Consider the following 25,898-nt stretch of genomic DNA (forward strand, 5'->3'; position numbering starts at 1 on the left):
ATCATCTTGGGAATATTGCTTATTTCGACATGGGAAATATCACTGTTTCTCTTTAATGGGAGGGATGGAATGAGATAAAAACGTATTCCAAGCAGAAAATATTTGCAGGAGTCGAACAAAGAACTGTTTCTGTGACAAAGTTTCTTTGTTTTTCAATGAAACTATGAGCCGAGATAACATCCAGCGCTTATTTTACTCAGATTGTAGTTATTGTGATGTATACCGAGATTTTATGTACTAAATTTTTATTAGTTTTTTAAATCTGTTTTACTCTGCTTCTGAAAGGCCTTTGGCCTGCAATAAAGATTAAACTGAACAGACATTATAAATGTGCCAGGAATCCAGGCATTTTAAAGAGGGAATTGATCTTCACAGTGGAAAAATGTATAGTCCTCATTTTATTTGTACACATATATTTTGTTAATGGGGGTTAATTCCTAGGTACTCCCCCGTACGGTCTGAGTCTCAATCTTCTGTGGAGTTATTCCAGTCTAAGCCTATAGAAAACAGTGGGTTTACTCAGGAGTAACATTGCATGGCAGTATTACTAGACAGTCAGAATAAAACCATGGATGGGCATGAAATGGAAGTGGCATGAAATCAAATGGAATAATCCATTCCCTCAGTTGTCTTTCTCCTTGTATCCAACAACAAAATCAAATTTAAGTTTGTTCAGCCTCCACAAAGCGGCAACAGCACGAGCCGGAAGAAACCTTGAAGGAAAATGAAGATATATTATTAGGGTAGCCCCTTTGTATCGACTTTCTGCCTGGAACGAACATCCCAAAACAATAAGGGACCAACTAAACATCGTGTTGGCCCGAACTGCAAGAAGCAGAAGACCAAGAGTTGGATTTGTAGCATCAGATTTTATTGTCCAACAAACTCACCTATCCAGCATTACGCTGACTTTCAGAAGTGACGGGACAAAAATCATCCTCCGATTGGTCAGTATCCCCTCCATTACTTGCTTTGCTACTTCTTCCGGCTCCAGGGGTGGCATCAGTCTGAAGAAACAGATGTTACAACGGTCAGAGATGCTCAATTTTTCTTTCTGTTTGGAGCAGCTCTCTGTGCGAGAAAGAATCTGAGAGGGTAGAGACCTAACCGAACAGTCAGAGATTTCTACACTTGGATGTCATGACAAACCACAGTTTGTATAAACCACAGTTAGAACAAACCGCAGTCAGTACTAATCACGGTTAACAAAAAGGTCAAAAAGGGGTCAAGAATCCCAGCTTAGTAAGGTTGCAGGTCCCCTTGGCACCCCGCAGGGGATGTTGGGGTAGCATTGCCTGATTCAGACTGGGAAACTTCTAGAGATTTGGGTTTGGAGCCTCAGTGGGGTACAATGGAGTCCACTCTCTAAAACAGCCGTTTTCTCCAGGGGAGCTGATCTCTGAGAGCCAGTTTGGTGTAGTGGTTAAGAGTGCGGACTTCTAATCTGGCATACTGGATTCGGTTCTGCACTCCCCCACATGCAGCCAGCTGGGTGACCTTGGGCTCGCCATGGCACTGATAAAACTGTTCTGACCGAGCAGTGATATCAGGGCCCTCTCAGCCTCACCCACCCCACAGGGTGTCTGTTGTGGGGAGAGGAAAGGGAAGGCGACTGTAAGCCACTTTGAGCCTCCTTCGGGTAGGGGAAAGCGGGATATAAGAACCAACTCTTCTTCTTCTTCTTCTTCTAGATGAGCTGTCATTCTGAGAGATCCCCACTCCCACCTGGAGGCTGGCATCCTTACAGGACAGCAACTATCAAAGAGGAGTAATATGTTCATGGAACCTGCATTCAGAAATCACCTTGAGACCCGGGGGACACTTTAAGTTTCCCCTTCCATGAAACTCTCAGAAATGCCATCGGATGGTTCAAGATTCATCCTTTATTGTTCATTAGCTGTACAAGGAACATAGGCTCATTTTTCTTGGGTCTACGTCCCCAGGGCCACCCATCACTTCCACTCACCTCTCTGGAGAAGCCTGCAGAATAAGAAGGTGGGAGGTACATCCAGACAGGTCGTCGCATGGACTAAACCGTGGCTTAATGCAACAGTGGCTTATCGTGACTGAATGCCTTTAAGGAAGGTTTTTTTTTTTAAGTGTGGATAGCCTACCTTCCATCTATGTTACCTTGAAGATGGATTTTTGACAAAGCCGCTGTTTATAAACATAGGGCAGACACATGAAGTCTGGATCCCATTCTTTTTCAGGGCAAGCAATTCCTGGGTCAGAGCTCGGTGAAAGCCCACAGCAGCAAATTTGGTGGAGCTGCAAGAAATGTCAAACATGATTGAGGGTTTGCATAATATTTGCCATGGCCAACAATGGGTTCCTCCATTACCTCATCCAAGAACAGGAGGGACCCATACAAGCAACTGTTCACTAAGCACCTTGTTGTTGTTGTTAGGTGTGAAGTCACGTCCCACCCATCACGACCCCATGGACAATGATCCTCCAGACCTTCCTGTCCTCTACCATTACCCGGAGTCCATTTAAGTTTGCACGTACTGCTTCAGTGACTCTGTCCAGCCACTTCATTCTCTGTTGTCCCCTTCTTCTTTTGCCCTCAATCGCTCCCAGCATTAGGCTCTTCTCCAGGGAGTCCTTCCTTCTCATGAGGTGGCCAAAGTATTTGAGTTTCATCTTCAGGATCTGGCCTTCTAAGGAGCAGTCAGGGCTGATCTCCTCTAGGACTGACTGGTTTGTTCGCCTTGCAGTCCAAGGGACTCGCAAGAGTCTTCTCCAGCACCAGAGTTCAAAAGACTCTAAGCACCTATATAATGACTATGTGCATTCTGAGACTGAAACCATGTAAGCTACCTGCCCACATTTTTTGATTTGGCAATCATTTGTTTCCCATCTTTTGGAAAACTTTGCAGCTGCAAATATGGATGAAAGGGTTGTTCTAGGTAATCAGTGACTCCATTGAATCATAGAGTTGGAAGAGGCTATACAGGCCACCTCGTCCAATCCCCTGCTCAAGGCTGGTTCACCTTCTTCTACCTTTAGTTTAGCAATCCATGTGCAGATCCTTGTTCAGGGTCATGTGATTTAACTAAAGGTAAAGGTAAAGGTATCCCCTGTGCAAGCATCGGGTCATGTCTGACCCTTGGGGTGACGCCCTCCAGCGTTTTCATGGCAGACTCAATATGGGGTGGTTTGCCAGTGTCTTCCCCAGTCTTTACCATTTACCCCCCAGCAAGCTGGGTACTCATTTGACCGACCTCGAAAGGATGGAAGGCTGAGTCAACCTTGAGCCAGCTGCTGGGATTGAACCCCCAGCCTCATGGGCAGAGCTTCAGACTGCATGTCTGCTGCCTTACCACTCTGCGCCACAAGAAGCTCATGTGATTTAACTATGAGGTAGCAAAAGAACCCCAAGCAGCTGACTCTGAACTGTGTCTTGGTTTCCAGCATGCATAATTATGGTTTGGATTATGGATACATAATGGGAGATGACCAGTGCCCTGACCTAGATAGCCCAATGATGTCAGATCTTGAGAACTAAGCAGGGTCACTATGCAGAGGTAAGGAATGACAAACCATCTCTGATAGTCTCTGGTCCTGCTAAGATTATAAGGAAAAAGAAAGCATTTTTTTTGCTGAAATGTTGGGATACTCATCTTAACACAGCCCGCGGCGCCGCGGGTACCGTGGACTAAATAAAGCCGTAAGGGCTGTGTGGGAGGAGTTAGGGTGTGCTCGATCCGGGATGAGGAAGGGTGCCGATTGGCCCCTTCCTCTGGACAGACCATCAGCCGGGCCAATTCCCACCCTGCCGAAGGAAGCAACTGTGAGCCGCGTGGAGCGTAGTTCGCAGTTGCTCTCTTGCCGGCGGCAAAGCGCCTCTCGCCGTGTCAGGCCGCCGCCCGAGGGAGCCCCCGCCATCAGGCCACCGCCCGAGGGAGGCCCCGCCGCCTGAGGGAGCCCCCGCCATCAGGCTGCTGCCCACAGAGCACCCGCTGTACTGTAAATATCTAGCACCCGCTGTATTGGTCGTACAGCGGGCTTCATTACTAGTTTATAATATAACCTAATGGCAAGGAAAAATGAAAGTACAAAACCCCAGGTGTCTCCCCTCCAATTGGAAGACTACCCAACGTGCTGTTAGGGAAAGTTGCAGCCGTACGCACCAATAAGTCACGAGAAAAGGAGCCACTATGTGACCACCAGCAGAGGCCACGGTGACAATGTGGCCATGGTTGTTCATCATCATGGCTGGCAGGAAGGCTTTTGAGGTCTGCAAGTGAATGAAAAGAATGAGCTTTCTGAAGAAGTCAGTTGCCTCGTAGAGTCTTAAAAGCACAAAACAGGAAAATAATTTGAGTGTAAGCCAATATCCAACATTCTGTTACACGAATAACTAAGAAACAGATACTAGGATTAAGGGATTCAGATGAAGGTTAGGTATATTCCTGTCCCTTTATCACCATGGTTCCATCCTGGGCATTGCAGGATAAATAAATATTTATCAAGTATGACTGATGAATATTATTTAGGTCACCATGCACAGACAGCAAGTTTACGGGTGGGGAGGAAATGGGGGAAGCATCCTATGTAATTTTGTCCATTTACATAACCACAAGTGTTACAACCTCATTGCATGATGCGCGGCAATCCCCCAAAACTCTATGGTTCTTATCACAGAGAAATCACAGAGCAGGGGTGGCCAAACTGTGGCTCTCCAGTTGTTCATGGACTACAATTACCCTGCCCCTGCCAACATGGGGCTCATGGGAATTGTGGTTCCTGGACATCTGAAGAGCTAGTTTGGCCACTCCTGTCACAGAGCATTTCAAATTGCAAAAACATTGCATCCAGAATTGACATGATGAAGTTATAGGATGCTATTCCAGGGACTAGCCCGTGGCAGACAGGTTATGCCTCTCTCCAACAGCAACCAATGAGAGTGGATGGAATGCTGAGTAGGGAGAGATTTGAAAAACAGCCGTTGGAAAATGACAGTTAGGGGTTAGCAAAGAGAGAAGCTGACAGCTTGAGGAAAGGACCAGAGACGGTGGATTTCTACTTAGCCAAAGACGTAAAATAAATGGATTTAGTTAAGTCAATGGGCATCAAAGAAGAAGAAGAAGGAATTGGCACTCCACTAGATACAGCTTACAGCTTACCTGATGGACAACCACTGGATAGCAACAAGGCATACAGAGAAGCCATTGGAAATTTGTTTTACCTGAGTAATGTTACCAGACTTGACATTACAGCTGCAGTAGGGGTCTTGAGCAGAAAGGTCAACTATGGCCTCTTATGCATGGCGGCAGCTACTGCACGCTGCCACTGTCCCATTACGGTGGGCCAGGATGCCCTGCCATTCCCCGTGCACGAGGGCGGCGCATGCTGGGCTGCCCTGGCGTAGCACGCGCACGCTGAACGCTGGGGCCAGAAGGTAACCTGCACAGTGGGGGGGGGGAGGTTTGGATGGCCCAGGGAGGGAGTAGGGGGCCCGCAAGCCCAGGTAGAAGTCTACAAGTGGATATTTGTTCTTCTACGGCGGAAACCTGACCAACTGGACCAGTAAAAGACAGCATCTGATAGCTGGATCAACTGCAGAGGCAGAAGGCATAGCAGCCTACAACGCCTGCAATGAACTTGAATGGATAACAGGTCTACTGAAGGACTTAGATGAACCTAAGCCAGTCATAATGCATAAAGATAATGCAGCCTGTATCACCATGATCAAAGGAGAGAAGATGAAGAGTGGGACAAAGCATGTCGCAATCAAGATAGCAACTGCAAGAGAGAAGTTCAAAGAAGGACTCGTTGATGTTGTGTATTTTGCTAGGAACAACATGGTTGTCTTCCCCACGAATGGAGCTCCCACGTCATCCGGCTACCCCGCCCGCCGCCACCCGCGCCATTCCCACCCCCAACCCGAGCGTCCATCCCCGTCCTCCACCGCCTGCACCCTTCCCACCCACCCCCAGTTACAGGTCGCTGCTTTGCTCCCTCTCCGCGGCCTTCACCACTGCCGCAACCACGCAGCAGCTGCTGAGGCCACTTCCCCGCTTAGTAGCCTGTCCCCGACTTTCACCGCCACGGCCAAGCCCCGCAAGACAAGATGGCGGCACAGACGAAGAGAATGCCGGCGAGCCACTTTGCAGCCAGCGGCGCACCGACACCTCGCAAGCTGGCCCCAAAATGGCCGCCCACAACAGCAGACCGCCACAGAGCCGCTCCGCCACCAGCGCTACGCCGTGGCCTTGCAGGCTGCACCGAGCCACGTGCCCTCCCGATGCTGACCTCGCCTCCTGGACACCGCCATTGCCCTGCCGCCCGCCCGAGCCATGGTAAGTCTGCCCGACGAAAAGCAGGGCCCCAGAGCAACAGCCACCATCCCCACAAGCCATGCCCGCCCGACCAGCCGCCCACGAGCACAGGCTCCCGCAGCTAGCGCCCATTGTATTTACACGACAGCGGGCTTAATTCCTAGTTTATAAAATAACTCTGCTATTTTTTATTACATCAACTCCTCTTTTTTTACCGACAATGTGCATACTTTGTCTTCTTGATGAGGCTGTGCTACAACATTGTTAACTTAAAGGAAGTTACCCAGTAATGAGCAAGTATGTTGACTTCAAACATCTTCTGAATTTCATAGTCCTCAGTTGACAGCAGATCCGTCGGCGTTATCACTCCTGCATTGTTCATCAAAATAGATACATCCCCAATTTCTTTTTTCACCTTGAAAAATCAAGTTTCAAAAGCACATAAAAATTAGTTGATAAATAGACCAGCTAGTTTAGTACCCTGTGAAGAAATGCATTCCGGAGTAGAAGTCTGAGCTAAGTAAAACCTTCACTGGGAGTTTTTAAAAGTCTTTCTCTCTGGGCAAAGAACAGGTAGGAAGTTGCAAGTCAGTCCGGTGGCTTTCCAGCCTCACATCAGCTACCTCTGAAGAAATGCTAATATAACTAGCTTGATACAATAGGATGGTCCAGTCTCCCTCTCCCTCCAAGCAGGAAACAGAGTTTGGGGGGAATTAAATACTAGAAGGACTTCAGGGGGAAACTCTTAGAGACTTCAGTAAAAGCTTCTTTGACCCAGCCTGACCTGGTCAGTGGATGGGAGAAAGAAATTATAAAACTCTTGAGAGCAAGAATGACATCTCTTTGAAGGTGATGTCATTAAAGCAGGCAGAACTCTTAACTGAGATCTGTAGGAGACCATTGCCATGTGTTAGCTAGAAGGAAGCTTGAAAGTAATGGGGCTCCTGTAAACACCTGGTAACCTTCTAAGCAAAGGAGCCTACTTTATATGTATTTCTTTAATTTATATACTGCCCTCTTATACCAGCTCAAGGTGGGGTACAACAATAATTACAAATAAAAATTAACATTAATAACATTGAAACCTTTAAAACTCATCTCAATACAGACATTAAAACTTTATATGCATCTCAGAGCAATCTCTTTCTGGTGTTGTTTTTTGATAATATTCTTCATGGGGGGGTTTTCATGCAGGGCCCGTTTGATGTTGTTCTATTACTGGCCCCATCCAAAAGCTTGGCAGAAGAGCTCCATCTTGCAGGCCTTGCAGAACTGGTTCAGTTCCAACAGGGCCTGGATCTCCTCAGGAAACTAATTCTACCAAGTAAGGTGGAATCTGGTTGAGTCCAGATATACTTCCTTAGGGCCAGGGACTATCAGCCTGTTGGAATTTGTGGAGTGCAACATTCTTCAGGGTACATATTTAACACCAGATAGGACATGTAGAGGACAGAAGAATTGCATTTCACCCTTTACTTTTGAATGCCTAGTTCAACCTGGTGCTATGCTATATATCTGCTAACATAAAGATTGCCTGTCTAGGCTGCCTAAGGAGGTGGTGAGCGCCCCCTCACTGGAAGTCTTCAAGCAAAGGTTGGATACACACTTTTCTTGGATGCTTTAGGATGCTTAGGGCTGATCCTGCATTGAGCAGGGGGCTGGACTAGATGGCCTGTATGGCCCCTTCCAACTCTATGATTCTATGATTCTATGATTCTACATGGAGAAATATAGGAAGATGTTTACATGGAACAACTGCCAGGATTTGAACAATACAAAGACAAGTAACTCATGTCTAAACTGCAAAAGAGCTGAAGCAGGCTGGGAGTCGTTGGAGTGAACAGCTTCATAAGATGCTAACTAAGGAAGATTTGAGCAAGGCAAGGCAGAACAAGATATAGAGAAAGCAAATGGACACATTCTGACTTATGTGAATGACCTTATGTGACAATAGTATTGTAGTTCCTTTCCCTTTAGGAGGCAAGAGAAGTATGGTTCCTAAGAACAATTGCAATTATGTTATTCTTTTTATTTTGAGATACTGGAATCATAGTGAGTTTGAAAAACCTTCTGTGCAGTGCCGTAGATTTCCTCCTTCTTGCTGCAATCCACTATGAAGGCATGAACTGTGGCTCCCAGCCTTCTGCATTCTGCAGCTGTTTGTTCAATGTCATGCTGCAAATGGAAAGGGATAATTAACAGGATCGTATGGTTCCTGACCCAAGTAGACTATGTTTGCATTTGCAAAGGTACAATTTGCTGCAACCAGCAATTTGCTCTGTGTTGTGTTGTGTCTCTATTTGTTCATACTTTCTTCCTTCCCTTTCCATCTTGTGCAAAGTATGGCTGAAGATTCTTGAACTGAAACGGCTTCAGTTCCCCATGCCTTATGAATGCAAATCCCAGGTCAATCAGAGTTCATTTGCTTCCTGCAGATATATCTAAGTATGTATGTCTCATCAAGTCACAACTGACTGATAACAACCTCAGTAAGGGGCTTTCAAGGCAAGGTTTGCCATCGCCTTCCTTGGTGGTCTCCCTTCCAAGTACCGACCCAAATTAGCTTCTGTGATGCAAAGAAATTGGGCTATACCCCTTCCTTCTCTGTTATAACACGAGGGGAAATAGGCATACGGCATTTGTTTGTTTGTTTAAAATGTTTAGACTCCCAATTCACAACAAATGGTAACCAAGTCAGTTTGGTGGTGGAAACTCAAGTCACCACTGACTTATGGTGACCCCAGCAAGGAGCTTTCAAGTCAAGTGAAAAGCAGAGGTGGTTTGCCATTTACTTCCACTGCAGAGTCTTCCTTGGTGGTGTCTCATCCAAGGATGGACTCTATTTTGCTTCCAAGTTCTGATGAGATCAGACCATATCATGTGGCCATCCCTCTTTGTTTATTCCCTACAAACAAGGATTCTATTCCAGGATTGAATTGTGGTTTAGATTCCTTGGACTGGATCTACACTTAGGATTGCTTGCTGTCAACTGATGGGAGTCGGGAGATACACAATCAGCATTGCAGTCATGCCATGACATCACTTCCAGCACAAACCATAGTGTTTCAGATGAATTCTAGAGAGTCACTCCAACGCGATGATGTCACTTGGTTCACACTTGAAATGATGCAGTGGTGTTGGCATCACCTCCTGTTTCCTCCCCACTGACACTTGTTCCCACTGCTGGGCTGAGAAGCAATGGGGCTCAGAGGTGCCAAGCAGGAGGTCTCCAATGAAAAGAGGACCAGGCAATCAGATCCACACTGCATTTTCCAAGCTTTCCAATGGTCGAAGAGAATGGTTGTATTTTGCTCATGCTGCTGTAGCTCATTGATCTCCCAAAATGCTACATGTTGGGAACATGTAACCCTCAGGAATAGGATGGAGGCAAATGGGAGAGGGGCTTGGTGGAAATCATACCTCTCCTCCCACTAGTGGAAAAATTAAGCTGGACCCAGCTGGGAGGGGGGAGGTTTAGCAAACTATTCGCTCCCATAAGAGACCCTGAGCTATTATTAGCCATGACAGGAAAAAAGCAGGTTCAGCATAGGTACACCTTATGTTATCTTCCAAATAACATTTACAGCCAGGGTGGCAGAACGGGTAGTGGATCTGACCAATAGCTCGGAAACCTGGGTTCAAATTCCCATGAAGTTGACCTACGGTGGCCAGCCACCAACTCACAGCCGGCAGGAGTCTGGAATTAGAACATGGACAAGGGCCCTCATTACTTTGAGGGAAACCCCAGAAGTGACATCATCCACTCTAGGGATCTCCAGAAACTCTATGGTGTTACCTCATTCCTACCTTATTGATATCCCAGAGAACTAATTTGCAGCAACGCTTTGCAAATTCGTAAGCCGTGGCTCTCCCAAGTCCGTGGCCAGCTCCGGTGATCAGGACAATCTCTCCAGAGACAGACTTCCTCTTTGCAGGTATGAAAAACTTGACAAAAGCCTCCAAATAGGAGTAGAGGACAATCAGTAAAAACAAGGGGATCTCCAGCAAGAGATGCATTTTGCTCCGCAAACGTCCTGCACGGTGACTGATCTTCAATCATCAGTGGGCAGGCAGTTAAGTTTGCACAACCCTGAAACGGTTCGTCTGCTGTGTATTCAACAGAGACAAAGGCCTAAACTAGGTCACACCCAATGACAAAGCTCCAAAGACCTGCACATTCCTAATCTTAAGCACACATTTTTGTTCATGTGGACTGCTCATGTATACCCCCACTGACCTTTCACATACAATTATGGTGCTCTTCTTCACACAGAGTTGCTGAACCTTCTGCAGTTGCCCAGTGGAAGGCTCTTTCAGCCACTGGCATCTTGCCCAGGTTTGTAAATCCTTAACAGCCTGACCACTAATGACTGAAGAGCCAAGGAGTTAGTTATTCGTTTGGATAAAGATACACTGGGAAAATGAGCCTCTTGTGGCGTATAGTGGTAAGGCAGCAGACACGCAGTCTGAAAGCTCTGCCCATGAGGCTGGGAGTTCGATCCCAGCAGCCGGCTCAAGGTTGACTCAGCCTTCCATCCTTCCGAGGTCGGTAAAATGAGTATCCAGCTTGCTGGGGGGTGAACGGTAATGACTGGGGAAGGCACTGGCAAACCACCCCGTATTGAGTCTGCCATGAAAACGCTAGAGGGCGTCACCCCAAGGGTCGGACATGACCCGGTGCCTGCACAGGGGATACCTTTACCTTTAGCTTATATTAGCTAGAACTCAAAATATATCTCCGCAGTTGCAGGTCATGAATTAGTAGGTTAGGTCCTGGATGACACATCAGTGTTCATGTACCTGCATCTACACGCTTGCATGTTGGAGACATGTTGCATTCACCTCTGTCTTAAAGATTTACTACTGACTCAGAGCTGAACACTGATGGATTACAGTGCCAGCAACTAACAGTAACATACTATTTACAGGACATTTGCCCCAAAGTCCAAATCAATGATTTACTAGGGACAGATACCAAAAGATTATTTACTAGGGACAGACACCAGAAAATAGGGATTATTCTTAAGAGACAGGCATTATATGAGACAAAGGATACAGGAAGACAGTGTGGAATCATGGTTAGAGGGACTGGAGAGAATATATTCCACTAAAAAATAATGCAAGAAATTTGCCTGCCCAAGGCCCAGCCATTTAAATGCTAGGGTAACACTGCAGTTCTTGATGCAGACAGAAATGCATATTGTCAGTCACTGTGTTGGTGGGGTCACTTTGAACATTTCCCTCCCCTCTCATTGCTAGCAAGTATTACTTGTAGCTCACCATTATTTTTGGCTAGGAGCTGAGGACTGCCTTGTAGGAAGAGCCACAGCACTCCCCAACAAATCTCAAATCCTACATGAACACACACACATGAAGCTACTTTATGCTCACAATTGATTTTAGAAGGAGGCAAGGGACTACGACAGGGGTAGTCAAACTGCGGCCCTCCAGATGTCCATGGACTACAATTCCCAGGAGCGAATGCTGGCAAGGGCTCCTGGGAATTGTAGTCCATGGACATCTGGAGGGCCGCAGTTTGACTACCCCTGGACTAGGAAGTCTTTCAAGGAACAGAATAGGCCAGCTGGCTTTCTCCACATTCAGATGGCCATTTCCCACCAAGAATTTACTTCTTGCCACCAGCCATTAAGGAAGAGGCTAAGTAGATCGTCGACACAAATACAATCACCAGATGAACTCACCTTAATGAAGATGAACACCATTTTATAAATCCTATATTACTATTGTTGGGAGAGAAGGCAGCATGGTATAGCCCAATTTCATCTGCTCTCAGAAGTTAAGCAGGGTTGGGACTGGGAAGGAACAGAGACCACCAAGGAAGACTCTGCAGAAGAAGGCAACAGGACAACCCCCTTTAATTCTCACCTGCCTTGAAAGCCCCTTGCTGAGGTAGCCATGAGTCAGCTGCAATTGGATGACACTTGATTTCATACCAAACATAGAAAAGCAAGGACCTAAACCTGTTTACCAAATGTAGATTCGTTCGATCTATCATATTTCCAGGAGCCAGACTGTAAAAGTTGGACGATGGAAAAATCAGACCAGAGAAGAATAAATTTATTTGAATTCCGGTGCGGGAGAAGGCGTCTGTGGGATTCCAAAAGTCACAAAAAAGGAAACACATAAAGACTGATACATCACTGGAAGGCATACTTACGTTGGCATACTTACTTTGGCATATCATGTGATCCAACTCCATGGAGAAAGCAGTTATGCCAGTGGTACAAGGAAACCAGGCCAACAAAGGGTGAGGTGGTTAGATACGATTAAAATGGACACCAGCCAGAATATTACAACACTAAAAGATCAAAAAGATCAAAAGATCAAAAGAACGTGGTGGCACTTGTGCCATAGGATTGCCAAGAGTTAGACTCAATTGAATGGATAACCTCATAATATGATGTCATCTGCACATTATAGTTGCTATCCTTCTGTTGTGCAATCTCTTTGATTTGCAGGATGTAACAATGCCACCCAGCTGGTTTCGCCAGACTGTCAGTAATACCCGCATTTTGTATTTTAAGGCATGGGCTCCCTGACTCTTCAGCAAATCTTCCAACATGAACGGTTGTTGTGAGGCTGGACGCTTAAAGAGAGAAAGAATAATGCATTTGCTGTTTCAAGGGATTATGATTGTTTCCATCATATTATATTCTTACATGGAGGCGCTGGTGAAGCTTTTTGTTCCCATGAAGAAAAAATCTCTCCGCGGAGAAATTGTTCTGATTACCGGAGCTGCCCATGGACTCGGAAGGGGAACAGCCTGTGCACTTTCCAAGCACGGATGCACATTAGTTCTTTGGGATATCAATAAGGTACAGTCAGAATATCTTCCCTCTTAAGGCTTACCTGCTACCTACCTTTCTTTTTTTTTTTAGGAGCGAGTCCTAAACATTCAGGCTTGTAACTAAGTGCTTGTATCTTTTCTTTCCTTTTTTAAAGCTGCATTCATAGTCTGCTTCTAGCAGAGGAGTCCTTTACGGACACAGTGTTAAGCAGCCGAAGGGTGTTTTTTTATTTATTTATTTATTTATTTATTTATTTATTTATTTATTTATTTATTTATTTATTTATTTATTTATTTATTTATTTATTTATTTATTTAATATTTTTATACCGCTCTTCCCTACGGCTCTGGGCGGTTTACATAAAACATTTTTGAACATTCACATAGAACACTATCAAAATCAATATAACAGTATAACAATAACAACAACGTATCAACTGGAACAATTAGAACGGCACTTCAACAATAACTTGACAATCCCTCAGTAGGTTCGGTCCCTCAGTCTGGGGGGGCACCTGTAGATGTTATGGGTCAGTCGGCCCCACCAAATGCCTGGAAAAAGAGCTCCTTTTTGCAGGCCCTGCGGAATTGAGGAAATTCCAATCAGGGCCCTGATCTCTTCGGGGAGCTCATTCCACCAGGTGGGGGCCAGGACCAAGAAGTCTCTGGCCTTTGTTGAGGCCAGACGTGCCTCTTTAGGGCCAGGGATCCGTAGCCAGTTGGAGGTGGCGGAGCGTAGAGCTCTTCTGGGGGTATAGGCAGGGAGGCGGTCTCTCAGATACACTGGGTCCAGACCGCGTATGGCCTTAAAGGTGATTACCAAAACCTTAAGCTTAATCCGGAATTCAACTTTTACACTGTTTCTGTGACCCGGCATGTCCTTGACGGCTTGTTGTATGCTACTGATTTGATTATTCTAATGTATGTTTTTTTATTGTTTGGTTGGAATGTTAGATTGGATTGTTTCATTATTTCACCCCCTGAGCAAGTCCTGAATGAATGAATGAATGAATGAATGAATGAATGACAAAACAAACAAACAAATGAATAAATAAGGTTTCGGAGAAATCTTTGGCAGTGCCACTTTTTCAACTGAATGCTGCTGAGTGATTTTTGGCAGTACCACTTTTTAAACCCGGCCTTCCTCTCAAGGTAGTTGCAGGGATAGGAAGGGAGAGCCCACAGGTGTCACTCTGAGCTCTGTGGCAACACAATGGGATAAAAAATTTATTACGTTTCACAGGCTAGGACCCAGTGATGGCTTCTTTTTGTAAAGGCTGCACACCGCCTCTAGCAGTTTGTTTATCCCAGACAAGATAAAACCCTGGCTGAGAAAACCTGCCATAGTTTATGAAACGCAAGGCGATTTCCTTCATAGTCACTGTGCCTGTGGGCCATGAATGTTTCTCTGTTTCTTCCATGTAGCATGGTGTTGAAGAAACAGCAGACGAATGCAGAAGGCTGGGAGCTGTTGTGTATTCATATGTGGTGAATTGCCAGAAGAGGGAGGAAATTTACAGAACTGCCGATGAGGTAAGATGTCACTGAAGCAGGCCGAAACAGTTCCCCTTTCTCAGGCATCCTAGAAAGCACCGTGGCTTCGTGGTAGAACACTTGGTAAGTGCAATCTATAATTTCTCCAGTAAAAGGATCGGGTAGGACATGATGAGAACATCCACAACCTGAGATGATGATGATGATGATTATTATTGTTGTTGTTGTTGTTGTTGTTGTTGTTGTTATGGATCATACAGTGTAAAATTTACAAGACCACAACAAAGACAGCTAAGCAGCAAGAGGATTTATTTAGGATACATGTTTGCAAGCACGGAGAGAAAGCCAATTGGTGCATTCTCTGAAGTCTGCATCAGTGCAGCTCATTTTTAAGACCTTGATACGTCATCATGAGGTATCCTGACGCTCAGTCCCTCACTGTCCCTTTGACCAATCAGGTCAACGACGAAGGGCGTACAATCTGACCTATCACGGATGGCTATATATCTTATTACAATTTTCTCGCTCTATGTTTCAAAGAATACATTCCTTTATATGGAGGGATGCTACATTCAGGAGCTATCTGCTTTTGACAAACTCAAGGTTACTTTGAGAGACAAAGAAATAACTATACACATAGTGCCACAATGAACTCAAGATACATTCTGCCTGACCTAAAAATAAACCATAGACAGACTGTGTCTAAAGTGTGTTCCACAAATCTGTATTTGTGTTCTCAATTGTGTTCCACAAATCTATATAATCTATATCATTATTATTATTATTAGATTTATTCCCCGCCACCCCCTTGCGGCTCGTGGTGGGTTACAACATCTTAAAACCATTAAAACAACAACTACAGTCTCGGCATTCTTAATTAACTAACTAGCATGGCAAGATCGGCTAATCAACTCCCCCCCCCCCACTACTGGCAGGTGGAGAGGGGATCCTGATGGTACCAGTCCCAATCCTAGTTCCAGATCCCGGATCCCAGGGGGGCATAGGTGTTAGCCTTGGCCTCAACCGTAAACCTGGCGGAAGAGCTCCGTCTTGCAGGCCCTGTGGAACGATGGAAGATCCCGCAGGGCCCGCAGCTCTCCCGGGAGCTCATTCCACCAGGCAGGGGCCAGGACCGAAAAGGCCCTGGCCCTGGTTGAGGCCAGGCGTGCTTCCCTAGGGCCGGGAACGACCAACAGATTTTCACCCGCAGAACGTAAGGTTCTGCAGGGGGCATAGGGCGATAGGCGGTCCCTCAGGTATGTGGGTCCCAACTCGCGTAAAGATACCAGAGAGCTGCTCCCAGTCTGTGTGGGCAATCCTGATGTTGATATGTCCATGTCTGCATTGCACTCTTTCATGCATTGCTTTTCAGAGGTGCCCCAGTTTCAGCTCTGTGCAGGTGTACTTGGCAATGAAGCACTTAATCCCAAAATACTTAATCCCAAAATAAGTATGCAGTCTTATGGAACCAATAGGCTTAGTTACAGTGGAGTAACACTGCACAGGACTGCCCCACAAGTGCAGTTTGCTGGTGCGAATGTGCAGAGAGAGAGAGAGAGAGAGAGAGACTGCCAACGCAAACATTTCATCGTAAAGGTGCAAGCGTCATTGAAACGGACATGCAGGCACCGGGACAAAGGGAGTCATGGTGACAGGAGCTGACATCTAGCCCTGTTGGATCAGGCCAATGGTGAACTGAGTCAAAAATCCTGTTTCACACAGTCACCAGCTAATGCTGGGGTAGTCAAACTGCGGCCCTCCAGATGTCCATGGACTACAATTCCCATGAGCCCCTGCCAGCGAATGCTGGCAGGGGGTCATGGGAGTTGTAGTCCACAGGCCAAACCCTCCCCTTGTGGATGCCCTCATAAATTGGTATTCAGCAGTACAGTGCCTCTGACCATGGAGGTTCTGTTTAGACTTCATAGCTGATCATCATAGATGGATCTGCCCTTGAGGGCCAGACATTAGGGCCCTGACCTGGATAGCCCAGGCAAGCCTGATCCTGTCAGATCTCAGAAGTTCCCCCAAATCTCCTCCCAGTTTTCTTCAGACAGTCACAAAACAGGGGAAAGGGATGACTATGTTGGGCTCCTGGAGGTGGGTGAGCTATTCAATATAGCCATGACCAGTATTGAGGCAGGATAGGGTACTGGGAATGGGGAGGGAGGGTAAGAAGAAGTTAAAACCGATTCCCTCAGATGATGGATATCTTTGGCTTGGAGGTGCCTGAGGTGATTCTCTGGGGTTCAGATAGTCCCCGATTCCAGCTGCCTGGAATGCTGTAGTTCAGGGTTAGTCAACCGGTGGTCCTCCAGTTGTTCATGGACCACAATTCGCATGAGCCCCTGCCAACAAATGCTGGCAGGGGCTCATGAGAATTGTAGTCCATGGACATTTGGAGGACCACAGGTTGACTACCCCTGCTCAACAGCACAACAAAAATCAGAGCCCAGTGGCACCTTTAAGACCAACAAAAATTTATTCAGGGCGTGAGCTTTCGAGTGCAAGCACTCTTGAATGAGTCCTCAAGTCAACTTGTGGTCCTCCAAATGTTCATGGACTACAATTCCCATGAGCTTTTGAGTGCAAGCACTCTTGAATGAGTCCTCAAACGCTGGCAGGGGCTCATGGGAATTGTAATCCATGAACATCTGGAGGACCACAGGTTAACTACCCCTGCTGTAGCTGGAAGGGCTGGGAATCGAACCTGGGACCTTGTGTATATATCCTCGTGTCTGAACCTGTTTGTAGCCTCGTGGTTAAAAAACAAGACAGCGTTCTTATCCACAAGCAGTTCGTGTCAAAACATGCTTATCTCCATAGGTGTAGTACCAGTTCTTGACACCTGGCAGCACTCACCATTAGTCAACGCCAGTCCCGCCCCTACGCTGTGCCACTTTTGTAGTTTATTCGCCAAGAGCAGAGCCTACAGGCAGAGAGGGCAGAGACAGAAGACTTTCTCAGACTGGAAACCAAAGGGCACATGTCCCTGTAGGATTCCTGTCTCCATGCTTGTTCCCACACTCTGCATCCAAAAGACATCCCTGCCCTCAAAGCCATCTCTCATCAGTGGCATACTCAGGAACACTCTTGGTAGCCAGGTCTCTTCTAAAGGAACTATACCCTTCACTGTTTATAGTTTCATTTTTGATCCACTGGGACAGAAACGTTTCAGAGGCCCTGCCAATGTAAACAGTCACCTTATGCTCTTGTTTCTTTCAAAGACCGTTTACGCACTGGAGGTTTTATGATGGGCTGCAGGCTGGAGTTTTAGTCGTGGCAGGTTGCCCCGACTTCCTGCACCCACACGGGGGAGCATTTGGCCCAGCGCGCCTCATCCACCCCTGAATTATGCTCCTGCACAGGACCTGAGGCAGTGAAGTTCCCAGTGCGTAAACAGTCAAAGTGCCTGTCTGATAGGTGTTTCTGCTCAGTCTTGAAGAAGAAGAGTTGGTTTTTATACCCCACTTTTCACTATCCAAAGGAGTCTCAAAGCGGCTTACAAATCACCTTTTCTTCCTTCCCCCTCAACAGACCCCTTGGAGGTGAGGCTGAGAAAGCTCTGACAGGACTGCTCAGTCAGAACAGAACTATCAGGGCTGTGACAAGCCAAAAGTCACCCAACTGGATGCATGTGGAGGAGGAGCAGGGAATCAAACTTAACCACTACACCCCACTGTCACACACAATAATGCACAAAGAGATATGAAGCTACAGGAAAACTAATGGCATTTCCGCACCCTTTAAATGTAGTGAAATGCTTACCTTAGGTTGGGGTGAAGCACAATAACTGAAGCGCAAAAGACCGTTTATTTGTCCCATCGGCTTTGGTAGTGCAGGTCAAACAAATGCTCCCCTAGTAAGTTGGGAAGTGGTGTCTGTGTGCTTGTCTGTAGTGTTAAGAAGCAAGAACTGTGTCTGAGATGATTGCCCTTCTCAGGGGACAGGGTCTACTGGGCAGGGGCTAAAAACCAAGCTTCAGGGCAGAGAGGTCTTCTTCCTGAGTCCTGGATCATTTCTGCACTGGAGGCTTCGCACTGGGATGCAGGCTGGAGTTTAAGCTGGGCAGGTTGTCCCACCTCTTCCTACTCCCATGGGAGGGGAGCATATGGCCTGGTAAACCTCGTCCGCCCTGTATTTGTGCTCCTACACAGGAGCTGGGGGAGTAAAGTTCCTAGTGCAGAAATGGTCCTGGTTAAATTGGCCAAATTGAGGGATGTGGTTGATCAAGAGCCACAGCAAAGATTTCTCTTGTTTGGAGGATTTATTTTTAAATTTGCCATCACAGAACATATGCCGAACCTTGAAATATACTTTGGCCATCTGTAAAAAGTAGCACAACACAGAAAACGTGTGTACGAGAGAGAGAACAGTGGATACTTCTCCAAGGGCTCAGCAATGATAGGCAAATTAGGGTTCTTTTGCCCAGCCCCAATGAATCACACTGAGAGAAAAACCTTTTTATATTTGTACTGCAGAAGAAATACTGCAGAAGAAACACGGAGGGGGTTCCCATATCTGTGCGGAGAACAATAGGATTACATCATATTAAATACCCTTCCCTCGGGGGTTGGGCTTGCAGGATGAGCCAATAGCCTGGGGTTTCTAACTCCCCACTCCACCTCCTGGGAACACCCTATAAACCTTACACCAGCTTTCGAGGAACTGCTGACAGGTCCAAAAAGCTGCTTGCATGCTTCCCCCCCCCCCCCCAAACCGCCAATTGTTTACATCAGGGTTTAGTAAAACTGCGGCCCTCCAGATGTCCATGGACTACAATTCCTATGAGCCCCTGCCAGCAAACGCTGGCAGGGGCTCATGGGAATTGTAGTCCATGGACATCTGGAGGGCCGCAGTTTGACTACCCCTGGTTTACATAAACGGTAGTGATACACTCTTCTTCCATTTCTCTAGCCTTGAGAAGGACCAGCTCAGCTATAAAATAAACTTTGGTCTTGTGAGAGAGCGTATCAAAAACTACATTTCAGAGAGGGACAGGCTGTTTTCTCTGCCTGATAAGAACCAAAGTCTTGAACCAGGACAGGATGTAGAATTATAGCCAATCCCTAATAACTGTATGATCAATCGGAAGGTTGCAACCATTTTCTTTACCCCCCAGGCCATCAACAACAACAGCAACTGGTTTACACCAAAGGCAGATCAACTGGGAGCTGATGTGTCAAAAACACTACAATGGCTCTATACAGAGAGTGGAGACCAGACCGAGAGAACTTTCGCCATTGAGATGCAAATTTTTAAAAACATGCACACCAGCCTGCCCTTTCTGTTGGGTTGTGCCAGGGGTCACCAATACAAAAAAAAACTTAGTTCAGTTTATAGAGCAAAGGCCTTGTCACAAATGTATTTTGCATTCCCCCCAAAAGTATGGGAGAGATCAGTTTGATTAGAAATGGGAAAATACGGGGAAGATACAAAAGAGTGCCAAAGTGTTTATGAAGTTGTGTGAACATGAGGAAAGAAATCATGTTTATATCGGGTTAAAAAGGTAAAGGTAAAGGTATCCCCTGTACAAGCACCAGGTCATGTCTGACCCTTGGGGTGACGCCCTCCAGTGTTTTCATGGCAGACTCAATACGGGGTGGTTTGCCAGTGCCTTCCCCAGTCATTACCATTTACCCCCCAGCAGGCTGGGTCCTCATTTTACCAACCTCGGAAGGATGGAAGGCTGAGTCAACCTTGAGCCGGCTGCTGGGATTGAACTCCCAACCTCATGGGCAAAGCTTTCAGACGGCTGCCTTACCACTCTGCGCCACAAGAGGCTCATATATTGGGTTATGAAGGTGAATGTTTAAGGTCATGTGAAGGGCCTCACTGTCTAGCACCACCACAGACTTGAGATAAACTGTGTCCTTGTAATAAGGAGGAGCTGAACCTTAATTTTCTCAGAATTTTCAATCCTGGCGGGTTGCTTTGCATTTTCACAGGTGAAGAAAGATGTTGGGGACATCAGTATCCTGATTAATAATGCCGGAGTGATAACCACGGGGCATCTCCTTTCAGTCACGGATGAAGATATCCAGAACATATTTGACATCAACGTTCTCGCTCACTACTGGGTAAACGTTATTTGTAATGCAAAGCTTTACCTGTATCGTAAGAATGACTAACAGCGTGTTATAATCCCACAGATCGTATGCAGGGTATGCCCACTGTGAATTTATACATTTTATATTACTTACTAATTAATACATTTATTTATTATACTAGGGGCCAAGCTCATTGATTCAGGAATACAACAGGTGCTAGACTGGGGGGTCAGGTGGAAGCACCCTGTGGACAGCCCCCCCTCCCCCCAGGACTTGGAAAGGCTGCAGGCAGCTGTTATGGAACTCACCAGCAGGGATCTGCAGCCTCCGAGCCTCAGAGGGAAGTGGAAGGAGGAGGGGGTGGTCAGGGGTGGGGGACGGAAGGCGATTGACTGGCTACTGGACAGACAGGCAAGCCGGTTGGAGAACAAGGCACTCAGGGGCTGAGTGACACTTAAGCCATTGAGACACGTTCCTTCTCTAAGCCCTTACCAGAAATATATTACGTGGAACAGATTTATATACCGCCCTCCCTGAATCAATACAGTAAGCAGCATAATAGAACAATAGAATAATATGGAGAACATTAAATTAAAAAAAATTAATTAACACTGAGAGTATGATTTCCAATTTGCCTTTCACCTAAGGATACAACGTTTTCCAGCTCAGTCCTAAGGAGTGATACTTTTCTAGTTCCATTGATTCCACACAGTTTAAAAGGATGTGACCCGCATCGGGACTGTGCCATTTTGTTTTATCAATTTGCCCAGCATGTAATTGCCCTACTTTCGTCTGGCATTTCTATACAACCAGTTCACTTGTTTTGATCAATCCACTTTCCTTTTATAACCCGCTTTTCCCTAGACAGCTCAAGGTGGTATCCAGAACCCACTTGGTGGTCTTTTGGGCAGCCCAACCTTCTTCCTGTCAGCTTTCTTCATTGTCCAACTCTCACACCCATACATAGTCATCTATACACTTGAAGATTTTTTCCAGCTCCTTCATGGATACGTTCCCCAGTTTCAATCACCTGGTTTCTTGGTTGCAGTCTCCCTTTTGGTTGATGATGGAGCCAAGTGATTTCTTCAGTTTCAACCCTACAGTTGTATAATAGCTCAGTTGTCATTCCTTGTGTCTTCTTGATGCTCTGCTGTAATCCTACTTAGCACTTTCTGCTCGGACCATCATCAGTAGTCATTCCAAGTCATTGCTATTTTCTGCCAGTAACCTGGTGCCGTCTGCATATCTCATAGGATCATAGAATCAGAGTTGGAAGGGACCATACAGGCCATCTAGTCCAACCCCCTGCTCAACGCAGGAGCAGCCGAAAGCATCCTAAAGCATCCAAGAAAAGTGTGTATCCAACCTTTGCTTGAAGACTGCCAGTCCAATGGTTAATATTCCTTTCATCCTTTTTTTACTCCATCTTAATTTAAATCTAATCCAGATTTCAATGTGGACCATTCTGCATATCGATCAAAGGACTGGGAGATAAAATAATCCTTTTCTGACAACTTTGTCAACTGGAAACCCTGCTGTTTCTCCACATTCTGTCCTAACAACAGCCTCTTGTCCAGAGTATTGGTTGCACATAAAAACCAACAGATGCTGTGGCACACCCATTTCTTTTATAACTAAGCACAGTTTATCATGATTCTTATAGTCAAAAGCATTGCTGTCCCTTATGAAGCAAACTGATTTTCTTCTGAATTTCAAATGTATGCTCCAGTAATTAACATGCATTTGCAATATGATCTCTAGTGCCTCTTTGTTTTCTCCCTTGAGTCTCATTGAGGCGTGTGGAGTCTAAATGAAACATTCAAAACAAACCAAGAAACCATTGAGAACAGATCCATTTCTGATTGAAAACTTCCTCAAGTTTGGTTTCTAACATTGGCTTGTTTGTTTTACTTTTGTTTTCAAGACAGTGAAAGCATTCTTGCCAGCGATGATTGAAACGAACCACGGCCATATCGTCACAATTGCTTCATGTGCGGGTCGTGTGGCCGTACCATTCATGGTGACTTACTCGTACGTATTACCTGATGGCCATATATCATAGTAACAAATTCAGCCTCAATGGGTTGTATCCCACAGACCTGTTCCACTGTGGGGTGCCTTCCCATACAGCCAAATACCAACTCTTCTGTTCTGACCGAGCGGTAATATCAGGGCTCTCTTGGCCCCACCTACCTCACAGAGTATCTGTTGTGGGGAGAGGAAAGGGAAGGCAACTGTAAGCCGCTTTGAGCCTCCTTCGGGGAGAGAAAAGCAGAATATAAGAACCAACTCTTCTTCTTCAGTAATATCAGGGCTCTCTCAGCCTCCCCTCCCTCATAGGATGTCTGTTGTGGGGAGAGGAAAGGGAAGGCGACTGTAAGCCGCTTTAAGACTCCTTCGGGTAGAGAAAAAGCAGCATATAAGAAACAATTCTTCTTTAAATACATGTTCATAATATAATATAGAATTACGAAGGATTAATATTTCTGTCAGTAATTCCTTACTTTTCTTCTTTCCCACCTGCCAGCTCATCCAAACATGCTGTTGTGGGATTTCATCACTCTCTGACAGAAGAATTATATTTTTTGGGAAAGGATGGAATCAAGACAACATGTCTATGTCCATATTTTATTAACACTGGCTTTGTGAAGGATCAAATTCCAAAGTAAGTACAGCAGAGAGAAAAAATATGTGGTCTGAAATCTCATTACTAACAGTAGCTTAGATATACATGTGTGTGTGTATGTGTGTGTGTATTAGAAATAAATGTATAATATGTATACATTTATAAATATTAGAAATAGTCATATTCATATATATCAGTTGCTATTGTTATTTTCATTTAACAGCAGACTTATCCCTACTTTAGAAACTGAGTATACAGTCAATAAATTGATGGAAGGAATATTGACTGATCGGAAAATGATTGTTCTTCCACTACAAATGCAACTCCTGGTGAAATTACTAAGGTGAGTGTTCCATACTTTGTGGCCTCTGATCAGGGGCTCCCCAATGGATTGGCCAACAGGAGTTGCCTCCCATGTTCAACCTTGGCCATCGTTTTCTATGGTTTTCTTTCTACAGCTTACCCTGTTAGTCTCCACAGGAGAGCTCCTGAACATTTGTGCCCCTAATCTAGGGGTGGCCAAATGGTGACTCTCCAGATGTCCACAGACTACAATTACCATGAGCCCCAGCCAGCATGTGATCATGGTGACTGTAGTCCATAGACATCTGGAGAGCCATCGTTTGGCCACCCCAGCCATAGTCCCTTCTCTCAATGCCATCTCTCTTGGCAATAGGATACTCTTGGAGCCAAATTGGCCCTTACTAAATGCTGAATGCTTTGTCAGCTTTCTGTATGGCTTCTGTTGGCCTGCTGCTCTGGTCATCATCTCCCTGGCTCCGCACACTCCTTTGCCGTGTCCCCCTTCAATAAGTCCCCTCTTGCCATAGAGTTTTTTGCCAAATGCCAGAGCATCTCCAGGAAGTACCGACATCTCATCACTTATGGTACACACAGGAGGTGATATGGCCAGGTGGCTGGCAATGTAGCCTGGACCTGGAGGCAACCCTACATGGCACCCACAGGCACTACTACTACTACTACTACTACTACTACTACTACTACTACTACTACTACTACTACTACTACTACTGGTGGTGGTGGTGGTGGTGGTGGTGGTGGTGGTAATAGTAGTAGTGGTAGTAGTACTATCACCAACACCATCATAATATACTGCCTTTCCGAGTTTTGATGGCTCAGGCCGGTGAACATCATAATCAGACCATACATCACTATATATATATTTCCTTTGGGCATTTTTGATGGGGAGTTCTCATCAGGGCCCAATAGATGTCCCCAACTAACAGCTTGGTGGAAAAGCTCCATTTTGCAGGCCCCGTGGAACTGTACAAAGCTCCATCAGGGCCCAGATCTGTTCCGGGAGCTCATTACACCAAATAGGTGCCAGGACAGAAAACAGCCTGGCCTTGGTTGAGGCCACATGTAGTTCCTCGGGGCCAGGGATCACTAACTGGTTGGAGTTAGTCAAGTGTAGAGCTCTTCTACGTACGCAGAAAGGGCTCCTGAACTACCTTGCTTTATTTTCAACAAATGCCAGGTGGCTACTATTGTAAGCAGCCTTGAACCGTGAAGAAAGGCAGGGCATAACTGTTCTAAAAAAAATTAATTTAAAACCATCAGTCAGCTCCACGGTTTCAAAGTCAAACTGACTACAGCTTCTCTGTTTAACAATCAACAGTTCTCAAACTAGGGTGGAAAAGACTCTAAAATCTAAATACATTCAATGACACTGTAACATTCCCCCCTCTTTTACATCTTCCATCCAGTTTTCTGCCAGAAAAAACTTGCAGATATTTTTCCACAATGGAAAGAGAGTGGATTGGTAACTACAGAGAGATATACGAAAGGAGTAAGTAAATAAGCTGATGGTTAGCAGCTGTGCCTGTGGAAGGGAAGCCAGCCACTGACCATGGGAATCAGATCTGAGAAAGGCAAAATATGCTTGTTTGAAGGCCTTTGGAAAAGCCTGACTTCTAAAACACAGACTCCTTGAGCTGGAAGAATTTAAAAGCTCACGACCTTCAGACCCCAAATTCCATGGCTGAAGTTTCACTCATCCAACATATTCTTTTGCTTTGCTTCGCGTTGATTTGCTATGACTGTTTTACTGTTATGAAGCAGACTGTTACTTTCAGTTATAGTTGTTATTGTTATTACCGTTATAATATATTTATATTAAGGTGACCAGATTTTAACATTGGTAAAGTGGGACACCATTGACCGGGGGGGGGGGGGTTCTTGATTAAAAATTTGGTCCATATGGAGCAACAAACAGTTTCATAGAATGCATAGAACGCAAAAATAGTATTGTGTATATATATATATAAGAGCCTCTTGTGGCGCAGAGTGGTAAGGCAGCCGTCTGAAAGCTTTGCCCATGAGGCTGGGAGTTCGATCCCAGCAGCCTGGCTCATGGTTGACTCAGCCTTCCATCCTTCCGAGGTCGGTAAAATGAGTACCCAGCTTGCTGGGGGGTAAACGGTAATGACTGGGGAAGGCACTGGCAAACCACCCTGTATTGAGTCTGCCATGAAAACGCTAGAGGGTGTCACCCCAGGGGTCAGACATGACTCGGTGCTTGCACAGGGGGTACCTTTACTTTTACCTTATATATATATATAAATTTCAACATAAGTACAATTTGCCAGATACCCCCAGATGTTCCTCCAAAAGTG

The 25,898-nt window shown here is 45.7% G+C and overlaps 2 protein-coding genes across 2 annotated transcripts; one reads left to right on the forward strand and one right to left on the reverse strand.

The window, feature by feature from the left end:
• Positions 1-228: 228 nt before the first annotated feature.
• Positions 229-10,419, reverse strand: LOC143819372 (estradiol 17-beta-dehydrogenase 11-like). The gene is made up of 7 exons (XM_077300949.1): positions 10,092-10,419; positions 8,352-8,459; positions 6,568-6,699; positions 4,134-4,240; positions 2,131-2,268; positions 891-1,007; positions 229-713 (listed from the first exon to the last, which is right to left on the reverse strand). The coding sequence occupies exons 1-7, from the start codon at positions 10,299-10,301 to the stop codon at positions 623-625; spliced, it is 903 nt and encodes a 300-aa protein (XP_077157064.1). The 5' UTR covers positions 10,302-10,419; the 3' UTR covers positions 229-622.
• Positions 10,420-12,404: 1,985 nt separating this feature from the next.
• LOC143819954 (17-beta-hydroxysteroid dehydrogenase 13-like) lies at positions 12,405-25,439 on the forward strand. The gene is made up of 7 exons (XM_077302169.1): positions 12,405-13,120; positions 14,518-14,625; positions 20,535-20,666; positions 22,561-22,667; positions 23,164-23,301; positions 23,486-23,605; positions 24,990-25,439. Exons 1-7 carry the CDS (start codon positions 12,866-12,868, stop codon positions 25,078-25,080), a joined length of 951 nt encoding a protein of 316 aa, XP_077158284.1. The 5' UTR covers positions 12,405-12,865; the 3' UTR covers positions 25,081-25,439.
• The last annotated feature ends 459 nt before the right edge of the window (positions 25,440-25,898 follow it).

The sequence above is a fragment of the Paroedura picta genome, chromosome 10 (assembly GCF_049243985.1).
Source record: "Paroedura picta isolate Pp20150507F chromosome 10, Ppicta_v3.0, whole genome shotgun sequence".
In the NCBI taxonomy this organism is placed as follows: domain Eukaryota; kingdom Metazoa; phylum Chordata; class Lepidosauria; order Squamata; family Gekkonidae; genus Paroedura; species Paroedura picta.